Source organism: Protopterus annectens, chromosome 16.part0 (assembly GCF_019279795.1).
Source record: "Protopterus annectens isolate FY-2018-M chromosome 16.part0, PAN1.0, whole genome shotgun sequence".
NCBI classification, from domain to species: Eukaryota; Metazoa; Chordata; order Ceratodontiformes; family Protopteridae; genus Protopterus; species Protopterus annectens.
This window is the reverse complement of record NC_056750.1, coordinates 158,768,898-158,791,793: the sequence shown is the minus strand read 5'-3', so window position 1 is coordinate 158,791,793 and position 22,896 is coordinate 158,768,898. Positions and strand designations below refer to the sequence as shown.

Genomic DNA, 22,896 nt, shown 5'->3' with positions numbered 1-22,896 from the left:
TTAGTATACTGTGCCTCTGTCTAACAGTGACACAGAAGTGATACCCAGGGTAAACATACGATCTCCCATCCACTCATCAAGATTCCTCTTGAAGAGAGTCAATGAGGGACTCTGCCTAATCTGGACTGGGATTTTATTCCAGAGTGAAGGGAGCCTCTGGGTTATGAATCTGAGGCCTCCAGCATGTCCTATTTATTTCAGTGCTGAGGTTCAAGTCTCGAGCGCCAGAGCTCGATGGGATTTGGATTTTCTGAGGTGCAGCATGTCCATTAATTCGGTTGACATGGCTTTATACATCAGGCACAGATCGCCTCTGAGCAGGCGGTATGCCACTGAGTAGAGCTGGAGTTTCTTTAACCGGGCAGCATATGGCATCTGTTTGAGCCCTATGATCCTCTTGGGGTCTTTCCAGTTGCTGCAGGTGTCTGGTAAGGTACATCCCGAAAGGGGCATTGTACTCAATTATGGGCCTGATGAGGGATGAGTAAAGAGGCATGATGACCTCCCCTGATCTAGATGTGAATCCCTTCATGATTAGGTGGGCTATATAAAATGTTTTTCTAACCACTTTGGCCATGTGGTTGTCAAATGAGAGATTGCTATCAACTTGGGTCCCCAGGTCCCTAATTACTTCTTCTGTACTTAATGGATTACCACCTATGTGGTAATTTGTGGGCACTTTGTTTTTGCCAAAGGGGATGACTATACACTTTTTGGCGTTTAGCTTGAGGCCATGTCTCTGGCACCAGTTGTCTGTTTCTATGAGACCCTTTTGGAGGATGCTTGTGTCGGCTGGAGAGTCGATTATGGCGCCCAGTTTGCAGTCATCTGCGAACTTAGTCAGCCACAGTCCTTCTGTGTTGGCCTGTAACTCCGAGAAATATATACCGAACAAGAGAGGTCCCAGGACTGAGGCTTGTGGGACGCCACTTGTAACTGGTTTGGAGTATGACATGGCTCCAGCAATTCTAACCATGTGGGTTCTGTCTTTGAGCCAGTTTGCAACCCATCTAGTGACATAGGGGTTTATATTTAAGCGGGTGAGCTTATCTATAATGCCCGAGTGGGGTATTGTATCGAAGGCTTTTGTGAGGTCCAGGTAGTGGTAATGCTCATCTTGTGGACCGGAAGGGGCCCTAAATGCAACATGGGTGCAATCTATCGCACCAAGTACTTCAGGAAATGTATCAGCCCATAAAAGGCAAGTATTCTGAGGACTATACATACTACATACTTTGGTATCCACAGGAATAGGAAGTTTACAAATTCCTACACTGCCCCTATGAGAGACAAACATTCCCACAAAGACCCTTATAATGTCATTATCCACTCTAAACCTATCAAGGATTTTTTGATTATCAAAGTTATAATGAGCGATTCTTTGCTTATGTTTTCTGCACTTGGCGGGTGAGTGCCACTGGGCACAAGCGGTTTTGACCCAGCCAAGACAAGCAACACTGATTTAGAAATAGCAAAACTCATCAGAAGAGAAAGCATTTGCACCAATTGCAATTTTGATAAATTTGTTGATCCTTCCCCTTTTTATGGCGCATTTGCATCAAGCATGGGAAAAACTGACTATGAATTGCAAATGGTGTAAAATAGTTTTAATTATCATATGGACATTTATGCCACTTCTCACTTCCATCTCGTTATGTGCTCATTTGCATAACTAAATTTGAGGATACCATGAGTTGGCGTATATGGCCTCTAAGAATCGTGGCTCAGCTGCACCTATTTACGCATACCCCCAAAGTCCTTAACACATTTGTGTTATTGACTTTGAATACTGGCCCATATATCATCATGTAAATGTTGAAAATAGATTTATAACTACCTATCACACAATGTTCTATAATAATAATAACATTTTTAAATGAAGATGTGCTTTGATATAATTTACATAGACATAACTTCAGCCTTTGATAGGGTCATACACAAAATACTGATCAATAAATTTGAACAACTGTTTAAAGATGCACTCTTGATAAGATGGATAGTTATGTAGTTTACAAACAGGATATGGCAAGTATCACACAGCAAATGGACAGGTGAAATTCTAGACAACAGTCAGGGTGTCCCACAGGGCTCAGACAGGTGAAATTCTAGACAGCAGTGAGGGTGTCCCACAGGGCTCAGACAGGTGAAATTCTAAACAGCAGTTAGGGTGTCCCACAGGGCTCAGACAGGTGAAATTCTAGACAGCAGTCAGAGTGTCCCACAGGGCTCAGCAGGTGAAATTCTAGACAACAGTCAGGGTGCCTTACAAGGCTCTGTCCTAGGCCTGCACTTATTCAGGTTCTATCCTTCAGCTTTATGTTTTGGATCTGCAGTGCTCTATAGTCTGTATGTAGATGACCTGAAAATGGGTAAACTGATTATACCTGTTACAGACAGTGCGTGTCTACAAAAGTACTTAACTAAACTGACCATGGACACAGTAAAATAATATGCTGATAAATACATCAAAAGCTAAGCATATGGATCTTGGGAGAAGGACTGAAGGGTGAATGTGTAATATAGCATACAGTGACTGAAACTCAAGATTCTTTTATGGACCTAGGTAAACAGGTAGCTCCAGCTTTGAGTTTTTCTGATTATATCAATCAATTGGTTAATGATAGTATAGGCTGAATAAAAGATTTATAAAGACTAGGAAATCAGAAATGATGAAATAATTGTTTGTAAGTTACATCAATCCCAAACCAGAGTATGGAAACCTTATTAGAAAAGTGGTATGAGTAAACTGAAAATAGTACAAGAGAAACATACCAAGGGCATCAGTTGATGCAAAAATAAGTTATTGTAAAAGATTAAAATATCTGAATGTGTTATATATATAGATACTTAAAATGAGACCTTATTTAGGTATACAGGGCATTTTGAGATGACTACCTCTGGGAATGTTTGGGGTTAACAAATAGTAGCAGAGGATCATCAAGCGACCTGTGTAGGAGATTACATAAGAATTTAAATACAATTAGCTCTCTGAGAGAGTAGACAATGCGTGGAATGGGCTACCAATTTATATAAAAGCAAGCACAGATTTAGATACCTTTAAGAACAGCCTGGACACTTATGGGTATAATTGTTTTGGTATAGTGGCAGGCTAGAAAGGCATTATTGCCCATGCCTGAAATATGTGTATGTAAGTATGCTTGCATGGATGCATGTATCTACATTACCACACACACATATGCATTCTGTTTATATCTATCTATCTATCTATATATATATATATATATATATATATATATATATATATATATATATATATACAATGAACCATCACAGGCCTCATTTGTCACTGTGCAGCTATTTACTTCTATACACTACTCATCATAACAGAACCTGGAAGGTTTGAGTCAGCAGAGTTGTTACTTTGGCCATAAATATCTTCGCTTGATATTTAGTGTTAAATGAACATAAAGGGTGCAACAAACAAAACCCAAAGCTTAGATAAGTCCAGACTTGTCTATATATACTCCATTTAAACAACAAGTCATTCTTTTCACCTTATTTAATGTTGTTTTTCTGTTGTATAATCCATAAAACTTGACACTATAGTTGTTAACCTTCAAAATCTACAAAATGTTACAAATACTGCAAAAAATAAACTCTTTTGTGCTTTTATAACACATATTCCATTATAATCTATATGCGTGATTTACTCAGTAGAGTCTTTCTGCCAGAATATGGAAAATAGAAGTTGTGCAGCTGGTGTTTGGAACAGTAAAACAGTAAAACTGTAATCCCTAAGCTATGCGTTGCATTGTAAATTTTGTAATGTTCTATCAATGAAAAGCCATTCTTAACATATATTTTCTCAATGTGTATGTTTTACAGTTTTATCTGCTCTGGAAGGACCAGGTGAAATCAGAGGTTCTGTTGGAACATCAGTTACTGCAACATGCAAGAACAAAGACAAAAGTATCAGTAATAACCATAAATACTGGTGCAAGGGATACTACAGCGTTTCATGTGATGTCCTTATTCAGACTAACGGCTCTGAAGTGATTGTGCACAGAGACAGAATGTCTATCAGCGATAACCAGACAATTCAAGAATTCACTATAACATTACAGAATCTCACGCTAAATGATACTGGATGGTACTGGTGTGGAGTCAGCAAACCTCACAGATTGGATGTTATGCATAGTATTAAACTAAGTATAACTGAAGGTTAGTTCTTGTAGTATTACTAGTACTAAAATCTAGCACAAATATTTTTAATGGTAGGATTGCACAGTGCAATGTTCACAAGTCAAGTGCACTTAAAAGGAAAGCTTCATTTTTCTCAGAAGAATGAAACTATAAAAAAGTATGCACTTAAGCATCTGTATTGAAATGTTTAGCAACAAGTATATTTTACATTGCAGCTAATCAATATTTTGCCTATGGATTTGTTTCATAGCCAGTCCATGGCATTTGCAGTTGAGTAGCTTTGGTAAAGTTTACTTAGATGGCACAGGATTTTGTTTGTGCATTCATGCTATCCATTTTCAGTTGTGCATTTAGCAGCTTCTGGAGATTTATATTTTAGAAGATATACTGTGCCAAACATGCATTACTCAATCCCAACCATTTCTGTGCACTGAAAAACGAAAGTAAATTTAAATAAAGATTATGTAGTCAGTAAAAATGAGATGTGTTTGATGCAGGGAACAAGATGAAGTATAAGCTGAGAATTCTCCCATGTACTTGACATGGTACATATAGGTTTACTGATGGGTCACTCTATTTTTGTATCTTGATCCTAGTTTCTATGTGCATATTAGGTTACAGTATTTATTAATCTGCTGGGTGAAGCTAGACATTGAACAGTGCATTGTGTTCTAAATGTTAACATTGTCACTATTGTGCTAAAACTGTATCATTAAAAACATTGGGGGCATTGTGTTCTATTTGTTAACATTGTCATTACTGCACTAAAACTGTATCATTAAAACATTGTTGCTTTCTGGGTTACTTGTGCCACTAGAATTTCTAAGTACCATATAAAACACAATCATCACTGCTTGCAGTTTTACTAGCACAAGTCAACAAATCATATTCATTTTCTCTTTCATTTCCTTTCACAATTAATATAGTAACCTTACTTTTTAAAGGATCTGCAGAACAGCTATTTATTTCTTTTATCCTGGTATGATATGCCCCAGCAGATTGCAACTGGATGGATCTGTCTGGTTAAATGAAATGGTAATATTTTTCTCATACTAAGCACTGCCTAACAATGAGAAGACTGATGTAACATAGATTAACAGAATAGTAAACAAAACACTTGAAAGGTAAAGCAAAATGTAAAATAACCAATGTCTGAATAAATGAATACACACTTTATTTCCACCGTAAGAGCTTTCATCATAAACTTGACTTCATTAGACTGTGAGCCAAAATATAATCTAATACTGTTAAGTAGACTATTATTCTCACATGACTGATAAATACATCAGTGAAAGTCTTAGTGTTTTAACATCATTTTCTTTAAAAAGGGCTTGAAAATATCGGTTATCATTTAACCCTAGACTGCAGCAAGCATTCATTGTAATTTATCACCAATATTCATGTCAGTCCAGCTTTCTGCAGAGTTAAATCTTTGCTTGGCAAAGGGTACAAAAATCTGTAACTATGGACTTAATAGCCAATGAAATCTCAGCAAACAATCTAATTTTTGTACAAAGCGTTGTTTTTGTTTCTAACAACACCTGAATATGTGCCTTCATAATAGCTAGTATTCAGTTCTGGGGAAGTTCTAACTACATAAAAAACAATCACGTGCTGAAAATAGCTATATATGCTGTAAAAGTCAGTCTATGTTAACAGACTCCAGGTGCATCCATTTCAGTACCATTCAGGCAAATATTTTGTACATTGTGACTGATATTATTTGCATCAGTTTCATTCCTAGGATTGCCACCTTTCATTGTGGCTAAAGCCGGACTAAGGCACACACCTCGCATCCCCCATAACCCCACCTATTCCTGCCCCCTCTCCCACTCATGGCCCACCCATTTTGTGACATGAGCATGATATCAGCAGATGGGGAATGCCCCCTTTTTCCATTCCTGATGCCTGCTTTCATCTAATTTACTATGCTTTTCTGTGAAAAAAGCATAGTAAATCAGCTGATTTAACAAACTCTGATAGTCTGTTTCCTTTTTTGAAACAGAATACCAGAGTTTGTACTGTGTTTTCTGGAATACAAGAGAATCAATCTGATTTCTGGATAATCCCGAAAAAAACCTGATAAGTGGCAACCCTATTCATTTCCCATATCAAAAAAATACTTATTGTAATTGTCTTTTTGAAATTAAATATTTATTTATTGACGTTTGGTATGGTCTACAGAGAAGAGGAATGAAGGTCAGCAGGACTGAGACAGAATATATGTGTGTGAATGAGAGGGAGGATAGAGGACTGGTGAGAATGCATGGAGTAGAGGTGGTGAAGGTGGATGAGATTAAATACTTGGGATCAATAGTTCAGAGTAACGGTGAGTGTGGAAGAGAGGTGAAGAAGAGAGTACAGGCAGGATGAAGTGGGTGGAGAAGAGTGTCAGGAGTGATTTATGACAGATGAGTACCAGTAAGAGTGAAAGGGAAGGTCTACAAGAGGGTAGTGAGACCAGCTATGTTATATGGGTTGGAGACAGTGACACTGACAAAAAGGCAGGAGTCAGAGCTGGACATGGCAGACTTAAAGATGTTAAGATTTGCACTGGGTGTGATGAGGGAGGACAGGATTAGGAATAAGTATAAGTATAAGTACGTCAAATAAGTATATTACAGGGTCAGCCCAGGTTGGAAGGTTTGGAGACAAAGCCAGAGAGGCAAGATTACGTTGGTTTGGACATATGCTGAGGAGGGATGCAGAATATATTGGGAAAAAGATGCTAAGGATAAAGCTACCAGGTAAAAGGAAAAGAGGAAGGCCTAAGATAAGGTTTATGGATGTGGTGAGAGAGGGAGGACATGCAGGTGGTTGGTGTGACAGAGTAAGATGCAGAGGACAGGAAGAAATGGAAACAGATGATCCACTGTGGCGACCCCTAATGATAGCAACCGAAAAAAGAAGAAGAAGAAGAGGTGACTAGGAAAGTCCAACTGGGTCACAGACCCCTTTTTAGTGAAGGCCCATGGAGAAAAGCTCCACAATACAAAGTTTAAGTAATAAACAGTTTAAGCAGACCTAATCAAAATTATTGAACATTATACATTTGTGTAATACTGTCTGAGATACAATAATTTACAATAACATATTATCCATTCACAGCAACTGAAACATAGATGACAATTTGGAGAGATAGATAGATATAATTGGGCACAGAAAATTGGTAGGGTTAGATCTTTCATTGGATCAGACTTGAGCTTAGTAGAAATGTAGATATGGGTGATGGATTGGTAGGGAGAGGGGGAGGGGCAGAATGAAGGTTGTAGGTTAAGGCAGTTGAAGGGTGAGTTAATGGTATAATTGAAGGTTGTAGGTTAAGGCAGATGAAGGGTGAGTTAATGGTATAATTGTATTAGTATGATTTATCCAGGTCAGTAGTGAGGTTAGAAGAAGGTTAGGGGAAGAGGAGTTTGAGGTGGCATAGAGGCTGAGAGTAGTGCTTGTAAGTTTACAAGATAATGGTTAAGTAAAGGACCAGTCAGTATATTTTATTGACTGGGGATAACAGGATGACTTCTGAAAAGGGCAAAAAAAAGTAAAGCGGAATGGAAGGATGATGGAGATAATTATGGAAATTATAGTACATGTGTCTAATAAATAATAAATAAAGAATAAATAAATAAATAGTAGTCTTACTTGACATAAATTAAACAAAAATTAGAAACTCCATTTCACTACTATAAAAATTCATATAACATATCTTCCATATTTCTCCAGTGAGTAAATATACTATCATTAAAATTGCTATAAATAATTCTCTCTTATTTCAATCTTGAATTATATACAAACAATTGTTTCCATTGTTTCCTCAATTTATCAGTGTAACTATGGGCATTGTAGCTCTCATTGGTACACCTGCTCTTTATCTAAAAAAAAATTCCAACTTGAGTAAAATTATAACAATGGATAACATGTAAAATTTCTGCTATTAGTGTAATTTTATTAGTAAAACATTTATTTACTTCTTATAGTTCATTACTAATCATTTCTAAGCCTTGGTATAATTGAATATGGAGATTTGATATCAATGGTAACAGAAATCATCTTTGTTCACAACAACTTACTTGATTTCATCTATAAAATCAAAAGAGTATTTTATGTAAGAAGATGAGGAAAATATCTGAAAGTATTTTATCCACAAAAGTATCCAGTAGTTCAGTCTTGCTCCACTACTTGCCTCTATCAGCCTAAGTGATTGGGTCATTAATGTCTTTGTGAACCTTGTTAAATTGAATCCATAAAAAATCTAGTTAAGTCAGCATCAATTAAACTTTCAGTTAGATCTTCCACAGTAGAGACACTATCCAACTATATGCTTTCACATTTGTAGCCCAATAAAAAATTATAATCATTATCCAGTGTTGCTGTAATTTTGGACACATGATAATCTTTAGTTAAAACAGTATGGCTCAACTTTTATCAGCCTTAGCCAGAATAATACTTTCATTATTTTGCAAAAGTCCTAGAGTTAAGTACTCCTTTTAGTAAAAAGTAGCGTTTTTTGGCTTTACCCGGTTAGGGGTCGCCACAGCAGAACTCCGGTTCGCTTATGATTGGCAGTAGATTTTTATGTGCTGAGGTGCCAGCCCGACGCCCAAACTTCAAAGAAGGCACACCCTTTCACACACGCACCTACCTGCATATCTTTAACATCACTCGACCACAGGGAGGACATGCAGACTCCACACAGAAGGCACTCCAGCTGAGAATCGAACCAAAGAACCTCTTGCTGTGAGGTGACAACGCTAACCGCTGCACCACCACGGCCAAGTTAAGTACTCCTTTTAGTAAGGTTTTTAAAACATTTACTCAGTCTTTTAGTTAACAAACATTTAATATCTGTCTCAGTAACCATTAAAATGTCTGTAATTCTTGAATGTGTCATATTGTATGCATTGCTTTTGAAAACAAATATCAGCTACAGAAGCAATCTCCCAGTTGTTCATTAAATACTTTTAATGCAGCTTTTGAATATAATCTCCGATAATGTTTATAGTCTCTAAATTGTCTGCTCCTTTACAAACAATGAAAAAAAACATAATTTTCTTAAAACTTTTATGTCAGTCAATGCCAATACATGATTTGACAAATTAACAACTTTGAAAATAATATCATATACAATATACTCATTTGTTTCCTGTAATTCTGTTTCTTCCAAAATCCTGATATATTGATGTATCTTGTCCTCTTTGAAAATTGTTTTGTTTTAGGTGGTAAACATCTATGAGATATGAAGTCCACTCTAATTGTTTGATTTCATGCTCAACAATTATGTGGGAACTTCTGATTTGCTGAGGCCTTCAAATGGTACAAGGCACAGTAGATCTATCATTTTAATCAGACATGATCTCCTCCTCTGCAGTGTCTTTATTTAAAACGTATGTAGACAAGTTCCTATCAAACATTGTTTTGTCAAGTCTCATAATCTTTTTATCACATGCAAGCTTCTTTATTTTCTGTTCCATCTATCCACTTTCTTTATTTTCATTTGAATCAATTGTAATTTGGAATCACAATTAACCATACCATTTTTTTTCTTTTTCCTTTTTTTTTAATCATCATCATCATCATCGTCATCATCATCATCTTCTTTTGGCTGTTCCCGTTAGGGGTCACCACAGCAGATCATCTGTTTCCATTTCTTCCTGTCCTCTGCATCTTGCTCTGTTGCACCAATCACCTGCATGTCCTCTCTCACCATATCCATAAACCTGATCTTAGGCCTTATACTTATTCCTAATCCTGTCCACCCTCGTCACACCCAGTGCAAATCTTAAAATCTTTAACTCTGCCACATCCAGCTCTAACCCCTGCTTTTTTGTCAATGCCACTGTCTCCAACCTATATAATATAGCTGGTCTCACTGCCCTCTTGTAGACCTTCCCTTTCACTCTCACTGGTACTTGTCTGTCACAAATCACTCTTGACACTCTTCTCCACCCACTCCATCCTGCCTGTACTCTATTCTTCACCTCTCTTCCACACTCACCATTACTCTGAACTGTTGATCCCAAGTACTTAAACTCATCCACCTTCACCACCTCTACTCCTTGCATCCTCACCATTCCTCTATCCTCCCTCTCATTCACACACATATATTCTGTCTTAGTCCTGCTGACCTTCATTCCTCTTCTCTCTAGAGCATATCTCCACCTCACCAGGGTCTCATCCACCTGTTCCCTATTCTCACTACAGATCACAATGTCATCTGCAAACATCATAGTCCACAGGAACTCATGTCTGATCTCTTCTGTCAACCTGTCCATCACCATTGCAAATAATAAAGGGCTCGGAGCTGATCCTTGATGTCATCCCACCTCCACCTTAAATGCATCTGTCACTCCCACAGCAGACCTCATCGCCATCCCACTACCCTCGTACATATCCTGTACCACTTTTACATACTTCTCTGACACTTCCGACATCCTCATACAATACCACAACTTCTCTCTAGGCACCTTGTCATATGCTTTCTCTAAGTCTACAAAAACACAATGCAACTCCTTCTGACCTTCTCTGTATTTCCCCATCAACACTCTCAGAGCAAGCATCGCATCTGTAGTGCTCTTTCCCGGCATGAAACCATACTGCTCTTTAATCATGTATTTTTTTTTGCTTTTAGAGAGAAATACAGTGTAATCTGCCTATCGGCCTTTGAAGTTTTTGTTGTATGACAACAAAACATATTGTTACTATAAGTCGAATCTCCTGGACTCAATGGTGTTTTCAATTCAGCAAAAAACTGAGGTCAACATTATTAGATTTCTGTGACTCACCCACCTTAAAGGATATCAGCTCATAGAGTAACACTTACCTGCAAAACAAGCAAAAAAGTCAAAGCTGAAATAATTTGGAATTTACCATCAGTTGGTGAAGTAACATAAATGTCAACAATCTGAAGGTAAACTATTCTACCTGGAAAACAGAAATGTCAACTTCCTAGTACACATGCACCAAGGTTGCTTATTGGTGCATGCAAATATTACTTAAAAAAACAATAAATGACATCTACCCATATACAGAACTATGCCCCCAACCCCTGCTAATTATATATAGTAACTCTGAGATTGCACAGTCCCAAGGAAAGGGAATATTCCCTTACGCAGAGATTGTCGATCTTGCACACTTGTCGACTATCTGTATAGCTGAGCAAATTTGGTCGATTAAACAGATATTGACCAAACTCCATGGAGACCAAACCAATGGAACCCATATTATATATAGATAGGTAGATATAGATCTTCTTCTTCTTCTTCTTTCGGCTGCTCCCGTTAGGGGTCACCACAGTGGATCATCTGTTTCCATTTCTTCTTGTCCTCTGCATCTTACTCTGTCACACCAATCCCCTACATGTTCTCTCTCACCATATCCATAAACCTTATCTTAGGCCTTCCTCTTTTCCTATTACCTGGCAGCTTCATCCTTATCATCTTTTTCCCAATATACCCAGCATACCTGCTCAGCACATGTCCAAATCAAAGTAATTTTGCATCTCTGGCTTTGTCTCCAAACCTTCCAACTTGGGCTGACCCTCTAATATACTTATTCCTAATCCTGTCCACCCTTGTCACACTCAGTGCAAATCTTAACATCTTTATCTCTGCCATGTCCAGCTCTGACTCCTGCTTTTTTGTCAGTGCCCCTGTCTCCAAACCATATAACATAGCTGGTCTCACTACCCTCTTGTAGACATTCCCTTTCACTCTTACTGGTACTTGTCTGTCACAAATCACTCCTGACACTCTTCTCCACCCACTCCATCCTGCCTGTACTCTCTTCTTCACCTCTCTTCCACACTCACCATTACTCTGAACTGTTGAAACCCAAGTATTTAAACTCATCCACCTTTGCCACCTCTACTCCCTGCATCCTCACCATTCCTCTATCCTCCCTCTCACTCACACACATATATTCTGTCTTAGTCCTGTTGACCTTCATTCCTCTTCTCTCTAGAGCATATCTCCACCTCTCCAGGGTCTCCTCCACCTGTTCCCTACTCTCACTACAGATCACAATGTCATCTGCAAACATCATAGTCCACAGGGACTCCTGTCTGATCTTGTATGTCAAACTGTCCATCACTACTGCAAATAAGAAAGAGCTCAGGGCTGCTCCTTGATGTACTCATTATTAGAAGGTCAGCTCAGGTTGGACGGTTTGGAGACAAAGTCAGAGAGGTGAGATTGTGTTGGTTTGGACATGTGCTGAGGAGGGATACTGGGTATATTGGGAAAAGGATGCTAAGGATGGAGCTGCCAGGTAAGAGGAAAAGAGGAAGGCCTAAGATAAGGTTTATGGATGTGGTGAGAGAGGACATGCAGGTGGTTGGTGTGACACAGCAAGATGCAGAGGACAGGAAGAAATGGATAAAACATGATCCTCTGTGGCGACTCCTAATGGGAACATCCAAAAGAGAAGAAGAAATACAAGGTTTAGTTCCTAGCTCCTCTCTCCGTTCATGGGTAATTAACCTTAAGTGACCTATTTTTATTCCTGTGTGACTCACAAGAGACACAATTCTGATTTCTGTCTTAGTTTAAACATGCAACAGAAAACATATACAAAATAGAAAAAACCAACAAAGCAATGCAAATTAAAATAAGGCAGTATCAGAAAAAAAAACACAACTTACCTTTCCTTCACAGCAGTTTATGCCAGTACTATATTCGTAGTCATGGCTGAAGATCAGTCTGCACAAGTAACCCTTTTAATTGTAGCAAGCAGAGAGGGAGGGAGTCTACACTTTTGGTGTGAGTAACTGCCCAATAAAGAAAATGAAAAGGCATATGAATATTTGTCCTACAAAGGCCCTTGTACTTTTGAGTAATTTGCACTAAAATCGACCTGTTAGGAATACTTATTGTAAAACACATGACTACTCTCACTCAGATCTCTTCTTCCCTTTGGCCAAGAAGGTCTACGTGGCACCTACTGAGGTCACTGTAGTAGTACTTCCACTGCTTACAAGAGCAGGTGATGCTAGTTTCAACAGTTACCATTCTGACAATTCTGTGTCGGATATCTACTCTATACTGGGAACCCTCATAGGAGTCCCCAGGCAGGTGCTCTTGGTATTTTTATCTGAATTGCCTGAAGGTTTATCTTTAGAAAAGTATTTTATCTTGCTGGTATAAAACAGTTACATTTTGTAAGATTCTGCTCTTTTGTGCCAAGCTATTCAGCTGTGGCTAGCTACAAGATTTGCAGTGCTTCTAAGGCCATCTGGAAATACAAAGCTGATATAAATATATTTTTGCATTTCCTCTGTTTCAGTGATATTTAACATTCCTGTGCTGCATGTATTTATTGGTTGAATTTATCTGTGTTTTGTGAACATATCTCAGGGTTAGTTTACTTTACTGGAGGAATCCTTTTCTGTTCTGATTCTGTCTCCATTTTATTTTTCCCACCCACCTGCCCAACTGTTGTTGTATTCTTAAAACTTGGTGGCTTTTCAATTGCCCGTCCCTACTATAAATTTAATATTGGACACTCCTCGCAGTTCCATTGCATCGGTTCATTCTATTGAGTACAGTGAGATCATTTGGGAATCTCACTCCCCTATTTCCTCCTTCCTGTCTACTTAAACAAAATACACTTTATTTAGCTGATTTTACTGTATTTGCCTTTCTTCCTACCATATTACTTTAGTTTGCTTTTGCTGCTTGATCTTAAAGTGTTCAGTTGCATGTATTCTACTGCATTTATTACTGTCTGTTAGTAGCCTAATTAAATTGCATATCTTACTCTATGTCTCTCAATTTTGGTTTAAGGACTTGGGCTTCAGGCCAGTTACTTCATATTAAGAAAGTTTGTGGTCTACACTCTTGTGGGAGGGGAGAGTAGCCTATGCCCTTCTGAGCTGGGAATTGCTGGGTGAAGCCTTATTGTACCTGTTACTCTAAATGTCTCTGTTCCAATTTAAACACTTGGGTTCCAAACCAGTTATTTTACAATAGGAAGATTTGTGGTCTAAACAGTTGTGGCAGGAGAGGATAGCCTACAGCCCTTCTAAGTTGGGAATTGCTGTTTGAAGGCTCATTGTGTCTGTTATTCTGAAAGTGTCATAGTTTTGGTTTAAGCACTTGGAATCCAAACCAGTTATTTTACATTGGGAGAGTTGCATTCTAGACTCATGTTGCATGAGAGTGTGGCCTATACCCTTCTGAGCTGGGAACTGCTGGTGAAGATTTACTGTGCCTTTTATTCTAAGTATCTTTATTCTGGTTTTAAGAATGTGGGTTCTGAACCAGTTACTTTACATTAGGAGGATCTGTGGTCTAAACTATTGTGGCAGGAGAGAAGAGCCTACACTCTTCTAAGCTGCAAATTGCTGGCTGAAAGACTATTGTGCCTGTTTTTTGAAGTGTCTTAGTTCTGGCTTAAGCACTTTTACTCTAAAAGTAGTTGTTTTACATTAGGAACGTTTGTGGTCTAGGCTATTGTGACAGGAGAGTGTGGCCTACAGTCTTCTAAGCTGGGAATTGCTGATGAATTGCTGCTTTATTTAAACTGTTTTTTTTTTTTTTTTTTTGCTGTTGGGCTGAATCTAGACTGTTTTGAATCACTTGAGCACTAAAATCAGCTCTTCACTAAGATACTATAAAATCTTCACTGAGATGCTGTAAAATCTGAGGCTTCTGTTGCTTCCAACTAACTATAAGTGCCTGTTCTTGCTCTTATATTGCACTTTTAATTTGTATTTGTATTCTACTGTCTGTTTGAATTGTCTGAACTTTTTTTGCCACATTTTTAGTGTATACTGTAGTAGTTCAGCTGTAGCATAGTCCATTTCCAGGTTTGCTGTTTCTGGGTCTGTTTTGTAACTTCTGAGAATCAAATTCAAGCCATCATTGTTAGTGAAGGCCCTTCTGCACCCTTGTAGGAGGAGAGTGCTGTCTGTGTCCAATCTAATCGAGGGTTATTGAACTGGAGCTCAGACAGAGCACCCTTATTGACTAGTCTGAGTTAAAAGGGTATTTTCTTGTCTTATTTAAGCCCCACATTTGCACTTGTTTGCATCTAGTGCACCATTGTGCACTGTCACATAGCAGTGGTTACCACTGGTGGTTATAGATGCAAATGTTTTGCTTGTTAAATTGTCCCTTAGCACTTTGCTTGTGGTCCTCCAGAGGTTTTTCACAGCCCTGCTCTACTATCAGGTGGAACACTAACTCTTGCCTCAGAGGTACCAACATACCTCTCACCCACTAGCCATTCCTAAGAATCAACACACCTCTCACCCACTGGGAAATTCCTAAGTGCAACCTCTTTTCCTGAACATATTAATTTATCTAACACCATGGATGGACAATTTCCCATAGTTTCTCCAGCCAGCTTGGTCAACATATGCATCCTGAGGCAGTGTAGCAACTGCCTCATGTTCACTGACAACCCTCTACTCCTAGTCCATACAAACTCAACATGTGAGCGATACAACTATATTAAGAACCTTGAATCCATGTTTTCTCACACACCAGTTGGTACATATGACAATGAGTGGGTTGTCATCATTCACACCTCACCTCCTACTCCACCCAAACCCACATGACACATACCTACATATGCAGAGATCCTCAACAGAAACATACTTAAACCCCAGAGACCTCCCAAACACAAACACAAGCATGCTACACATAATACTTCCTCTGCAGAACATATTACACATAATAGCTCATGCACCAGTGTCTCCCTGGTCAAACCCCAAAAGCAAAACACAAAATCAAGCATATTAGTCATAAGTAATTCTATCATGAGACACACTTCTCACCAGGCTGGATAAGGAAAAGGTCATGGCCAGCTGTGTGTCAGGTGCCAGGATATGCCATATCACACATGCACTCAAGTGTCTCAACAACAGGTACTGGTATGACTCCATTATAGTCCATGTTGTTTGAATGATTTGAGATGTACCCTCTCTGGACTATATGGAGAGAGACATAGTTGAATTCTCAGACTGTGTCTCAGGCAGGTATGTCCTTAGCCTTTAGGAGCATTTTACCTTCACCTAGGATGATGCCTCAGTACAAACAGAAAATGACTGACCTCAATAATTACCTTAGTTTCTGGTGTCATTCTACAGGGATATAGTATACGTCAGCCTGGGATGACATGATCGACAGACCTTGATGCTTTGCCAGAGATGGTTTTTATCTGTCACCCCTAGGATTTCAGCTACTGGCCAAGGTTCTTGCCACCCCTATAATGACCTTTTCAGGCAGTGTCTCAAGGAGAAAATTCCCAATGTAAACCCCCTATCTATAAATAACCTCAAGATTATGCTGCTAAATGCTAGGAGTCTCAACACAAAACTGCACTCATTGGATGCTGTCCTCAACTTGGAAGGTGCAGACATTTGTGGAGTCACAGAAACCTGGTTCAAGGCTGTGGAGTGCACCCCAGTCATATCAGGTTATACCACCTTCCACTTGTTCAGACCTCAAACTGAAGGCATGAAAACTAAAGGAGGCAGTGCATCAATATTCATTAAAAATAAATACACCTCCAGACTGGTTAAACAGTATGATTTCCTGGAGACACTTCAGGTGCAACTAACTGTTTGTAGGGTATCTATTCAAGTCATTGCCAGCTACAGGACCCCATCCATGAATCAGGATACCCGCACGGCTTATTTCTGTCTACTTGATTCTATCAAGATACATCTGAAAACAACAGTTTTGGGTGACCTTAACTACCCATACATTGACTGAGCAGATTACTCATGCACAAACTCAGTTGCCCAATGGTTCCTTGATTTCATTAATTGCAATGCCCTGGACCAGGTGGTTAATGGCCCCACTAGAGGAGTCAACATCCTGGATCTGGTGCTTATCAATATGGGGGACCACTGTAGCACCCCCACTGTGAGGTCCTCCCTGATGAGATCTGACAACAAATCTGTCTCATTCAAAGTATCTATCACACATGACCCCCTCCTAGCAGCAACTAAACTAAAAAAAATCTTCAAAGCAAATTAGAACATCTTACAGGATGGTATAAATAGCTTCACTGCACCTCCTCCCTCAGATGGAACTGACAACTATGCTGAACTCTACAGCAATGCTTTATACAGACACCTGTATAACTGCATTGACTCTGCCATACTTGATAGGATGAAACCAAGCTCCTCAAGGAAGAGCAAACCTGCCTGGTGGTCTACTGCCGTTAACAGGCTTTACAATAAGAGGAAGAAATTGCTGTCTAATAGTAAGAGGGAGGAAGCCCTCCTAAATTGGAAACAATTCCTCCTCAGTTTAAACTACCAAATATGACATCCTATGAAGTCCTCCAAAGCAAACTATGAGTCCAAATTAGCTTCCTCAATAAAGGACAATCATAAGGCATTCTATAGTTACATCTATAACCTAAAAGGAAAGGTCCAGATTAGTGCCAAACTGGTAGTTAATGATACCACATATGTTGAGCCTGTGGACATAGCTAACCTGTTGGGCAACAGGTTCTGTGAAAACTTCACTCGCCTGTCCCCACCACATGTACACAATGACATCCTTACCACCTGTCCCCTACCATGTATCTCTAAAGACCAGGTCATAAATGCCCTCTCTAAGGCGAAAAACACAGCATCTATGAGACCTTCTAACATCCTATACTGCATCCTATATGGGCTACAACATGAATTAGCAACTCCATTGGGTACTCTTTTCCATCATAGTCTAAGCACCGGCTTCGTACCAGCTGAATGGAAAACAGCCACCGTTATTCCCTTGCACAAAGATGGCACATCCACTTATCCTGGGAACTATAGATCTATTAGCCTGACTAGCCTTATCTGCAAGGCCATGGAGTGAATCATCATAGACCTTATCAAAACAGATATAGGTAATCTCCAAACACTTGACCCTACTCAGTTTGGATTTGTTAAAGAGAGATCACGCCTGTTAAACCTGATGCACTTCTTTGAGACAGTCACCAAGGCACTGGATGAGGGGAAATATGTGCATACAGCCTACCCGGACTTAGCCAAGGCATTTGACACTATTCCCCACCCAGGCATCCTTGACAAACTCACCCAGCTCGGCATCAACCCTTATATCTTTAGCTGGGTCACTAATTGGCTCACTGATAGAACTCATATAGTCAAAATAGGGGAATCCACCTCCAACAGCAGACCTGTAACCTATGGTGTTCCACAGGATTCAGTCCTAGGGACTCTGAAGTACAAGCAAAAGCTAAAGGTCAGTGGGCTGACAAAGTTTACTGATCACTGTAAACTAGGAGCTGTCATACAATCGCCAAATGATGTCAACATCCTACAAGAGGGTCTTACACAAACAAATGATTGGTGCCAAAGTCAAGGCCTTTAACTCAGTGCAGAAAAGTGTATTATCATTCCTTTTGGTAAAAGAGATGTTCCTGCTAACTACCACATCAACAGCAATACCTTAAGTAGGCACTCAGTGGTGAGAGACCTGGCACACAGGTTGACATCTAGATTATCTTTGATCAACGTGTCTCCACAGTGATAAGAAGGGCATTCTATCTTGCTCATTTCATAAGTAAGGGCATTGTCTCCAGAGAAAAAGAAGTTATAACCTCCCTGTATTTGTCCCTCATCAGGCCAATGATTGAGTACAGTGCCTCTTTTGGTGTATTCCTTTCCAAGCTTCTGCAGCAATTGGAGAGACAGTAAAGGCTCTGCACAAGGAAAATGCAAGGTCTTTAGCATATTTCCTATGAGGATCATCTGAAATCACTGTCACTTTATTCTCTTTCATATAGATGACTCAGAGATGATCTCTGCCTTGCATACAAGGCAATCTCTGAATCTGCTTTATTGGAAATGCTGCATATCCATAAGTCTAATGTTACACAGGTTACTCGCCCTAAAGACCTTAACCTGGTATGTGATATTAATAAAACCTGCTGAACGGACAGATTTGTCTCCCAGAAGTTATCACACCTTTGGAACAGGCTCCCACTTCATGTCAAACAGAGCACCCTCTTCAAGTAAAATCTTGATTGTATGGTAAATTCCCCCTGGGAATTCCACCTCTGTCCCTATTGGACAGAGGCAATAGGCGCTAACTTGGCTAGGATTTTAAGGGTCCTAAGGCCATTAGACTACTAAATTCCTATGATCCCATAGTCAGGCCATTAGTCTACTAAATTCCTATGATCCCATAGACTCTAACATCCACACAAACCAAGTTGGCTGAAGTGAGAATAGTACCACTACCTATCTACATTTACAGAACATTGAAAACACAGCTTTAATGAAAATGAACAAAAACCACATACACTCCAGTCATTAACTTCTCCTATCTACTACGTTTTTGTTTTCAAGTTACTTCATCAGATACGAACAGACTTGTGAACCATTCCTTTTATACTCCCTCTACTTGGTGAATTGAGTTAATTACCCAGTAAAATAAGAATGTTAATTAGCAATTAATACAGAATGCAATAAATATAAAGTGACTGTGTGCATATACAACCTTCTCTGAATGAGAAGTACATATACCACCATTTAAAACCATGTTACCAAAGTATGTCTGTCTAAAAATTCATGTTTTAAGTTAAATCCTTCATAAATTAGTATAAAATCATATAAAATCATCGACTTTAAAAGTCTTAAGACTTATTTAAAACGATTGCATGTAAAGTATAGAAAATGGTCTTAAAGCTTCATCTAGTGTCCATTCTATTAATAACACTCTGAACTCTGAACATAAAATTGATTTGTGAATTGGCATCAACATGTGTGTACAAATAAATATGATCATACTAAAATAATGTTTAAAACTATTTCCATCTTAAAATTTTCAAAATATTTTTGTATAAATACACATATAAATACATAATATAAAAGTTATTATAACAGTTAAAAAGTCATATACATATTGCAAAAATCAAACCAAACATTTTCTTCTGTTTCAAACCATTATTACAATTTCGCCACCCTTAAATTTAAGCACAGGGGCAATTGAAATGGGGTCATTAAGTCCAGGAAATTTGTTTGTTTGGAGGGTGATCTGCCACCATAACTCTTTATATTCCATGGTTTCTTCCCATAGACCACCCTTCCATCCATTTTACCTGCTCAATGACAAAAAACTTGTAATAAGCTTCACTGCATTTTTGTTTATGCTTAAATAGGGTGTAAGTGTCTTTCTGAATCTGTATTTCATACATATGTTTGTATACTCTTCTTTGAAGTTTACGCTCTGTCTTGCCAATATAAAATGCTTGGCAAACCTGACATATACCTACATAGACCAGGCCACTGGAATCACAGTTACTATATTCCTTACTCATAATAGCTGTGTTCCTACTTTCCAAAAATATGCTTTCCTTATTTATTATATAGCTACATTGGGAGCAGTGGTCACATCTAAAGGTTCCTTTCCTTTTCTTTGTTGCACTAGTCTGTCTGATTTCTTTCTCTAATAAATTTTTCAAACTCAATGAATTTCTAAAAAACAATTTTAATTCTCTCGTAGGTATTTTTTCAAGATCTGTAAGCGCAATTAACCTATTCCACTCAATGTTTAATACAGACCTGACCAAGCTGGGGCTTCCATTATACTCTATTACTAAGGCATTTCCATATGTATCCTGCTTAATTTGGTTCCCATTCTCTTGGTTGTCAAGACTAATACCCAAAAATAGGCCTAAATTTGTCCTGCCTTCTTTCACATACCTCTTTTTCAACCTGGTCTATCAACCAAGTTAGATATTCCCTAGCTGTAAAGAACTTCCTTAGTAAACCAATTTCTTTGAAAAACTCCTCATTATTCAAAGTCATCCTGCTTGACCTTATGTACTGCCCTTTGACAATATTTTTCTTGTAATGAGTGGGGTGTGAACTATTATAGTGTAAATATGAGTTTGAATATGTACTCTTTTTAAATATCTTGGAATTGAATTCATTATTCTCTTTATATATCTCAATGTCCAGGTATTGTAGTTTCTCTTGACTAATGCCATATGTAAATTCTAAAAAATCAGTGGTATTGTTTAAAAATGCAAAAAATCATTAATGATTTCCACATGCCCAGTACATAAAATACATATGTCATCTAAAAATCTTTTATATAAAATCCAGTTATCACTGTATATGGAATTTAGTACTACTTTCTCTTCCCACTTTGCTAATACTAGGTATGCGTATGTGGGAGCACATGCTGCCCCATTGCCACACCTTTTGTCTGGTGAAACAATTCTCCTTTAAAATAAATAAAATTGTACTTTAAAACTAGGTCAATTAATTGTATAACATCAGTGGATTTGTCATGTGTAAGTGAGCCATCCTCATATATAATTTCTTCTAACAATAGGAGGCCTTCTTGATGGGGAATGTATGAAAACAGATCAACAACATCAATTGTAAGAAAGGAAATATTTTCACAAAACAATTCCTTTGTAAGGCATCTTAAGAAATCCCAAGAATCCCTCAAAATGTTTTTCCTTTTCGCCCACAATGTTTTTAATTTACTGTCCACATACTTAGCTAGTGGTAAAGTCTTCAATCCCTCTGATGACACAATGGGTCTAAGTGGTGGATCACTCCCATTTTTGTGTATTTTAGGGATCCCAAACTTTGTGGGGATTCTTGGTTTCTTTACTTTTAGGAATTTTAAAGTTTTTGCATCCATCAGCCCTTCTAATAAAAGATCTTCTAGTGCCATGTCAATTCTCCTGTAGGCAATGTTAATTTCATTTCTAGACACCACTGAATATCTTGAAGAGTCTCTTAAGATGTAATTCATTTTCCCTTCGTAGGTTAAACAGTCCATTAAAACTATACCATCCCCCTTGCCGGGTTTCATTCCCCTTAAGTTATTGTCCTGCCTCAATTCCTTTAAAACGTTTCTCTCTTTTTTCATGTAAGTTAGCTTTGTATCTTACTTTGTGGAAGTTTTTTCTGACCTCACTTTCCACAATACTTTCAAAGTTTTTTGATTTGAGGGTGTAAGGGAGGATTAAAAATGCTTTTTCCTCCTTAACCCACCTGGCTCTGGACTCCTGTTCTCACTAAAAATGCGTTCAAAGTTAATTTTCCTAGTAAACATTTTATGTCCAGTAGGGTTTTTGTCAAATCACCCTTCCTAGAGGGTATATATTTCAACCCCTTAGAGAAGAGGTTGATGTGTTCTTTCTGTAATGCAACATGGCTGAAGTTGTATATACTAAAGTCTCCTTTTATAAACCTGTATGGGTTTGTAGCAACTTGTTTGAGAGTTTCATTATCCAAATTGGCGCTGGTGATACATACATTGTTCAGTATCTCCCCTCCCCCTTCTTCTTCCCCTCCAAAAACTTTGATGCTGCTGATAGTTCTGATCATTCCTATTTTTTATTATTTCTGATCGTCTTGGTAGGGGAGGGGGATTCTGTTCACCAAAATCATCTAGGCCCCCCATCTGTTGGCCTACCCTAGGCAATTCACTAACTTCATCACCCACATTATTTTCTTTTTCCCAGAACCTCACTCTATTTTTAGGTTCAGGGTAGCTTGTATTATTAACAAATTCTTTAATGTCTCTTTCCAGCTTTTTTATTTTCCTTGCAATCAATTCATTACAGTGTGCTTTTATGTCCCTCTTAATTTCATCATATTTAATTCTTTCTGCTGGAATTGAGTGCATTAAATCATTTATAACATAGTCTTTCAAGACATCAATTTCTTTCACCAAGTCACATTTAATTCTTTCATTTTTATTTATCATACTTTTTAAAATATCTAGTCCGCATTTATTAAAAATT

General features: G+C 38.3%; 1 protein-coding gene across 1 annotated transcript in view; it reads left to right on the top strand.

Annotated features, from left to right (window-relative positions):
• The window catches only part of LOC122790543 (CMRF35-like molecule 1), a 331,413-nt gene that overhangs the window by 119,604 nt on the left and 188,913 nt on the right, over window positions 1–22,896 (top strand). The window contains exon 2 of the mRNA XM_044058092.1: window positions 3,847–4,182. Coding sequence (XP_043914027.1) covers window positions 3,847–4,182 — 336 coding nt within the window. The remainder of the gene's footprint in view (window positions 1–3,846; window positions 4,183–22,896) is intronic.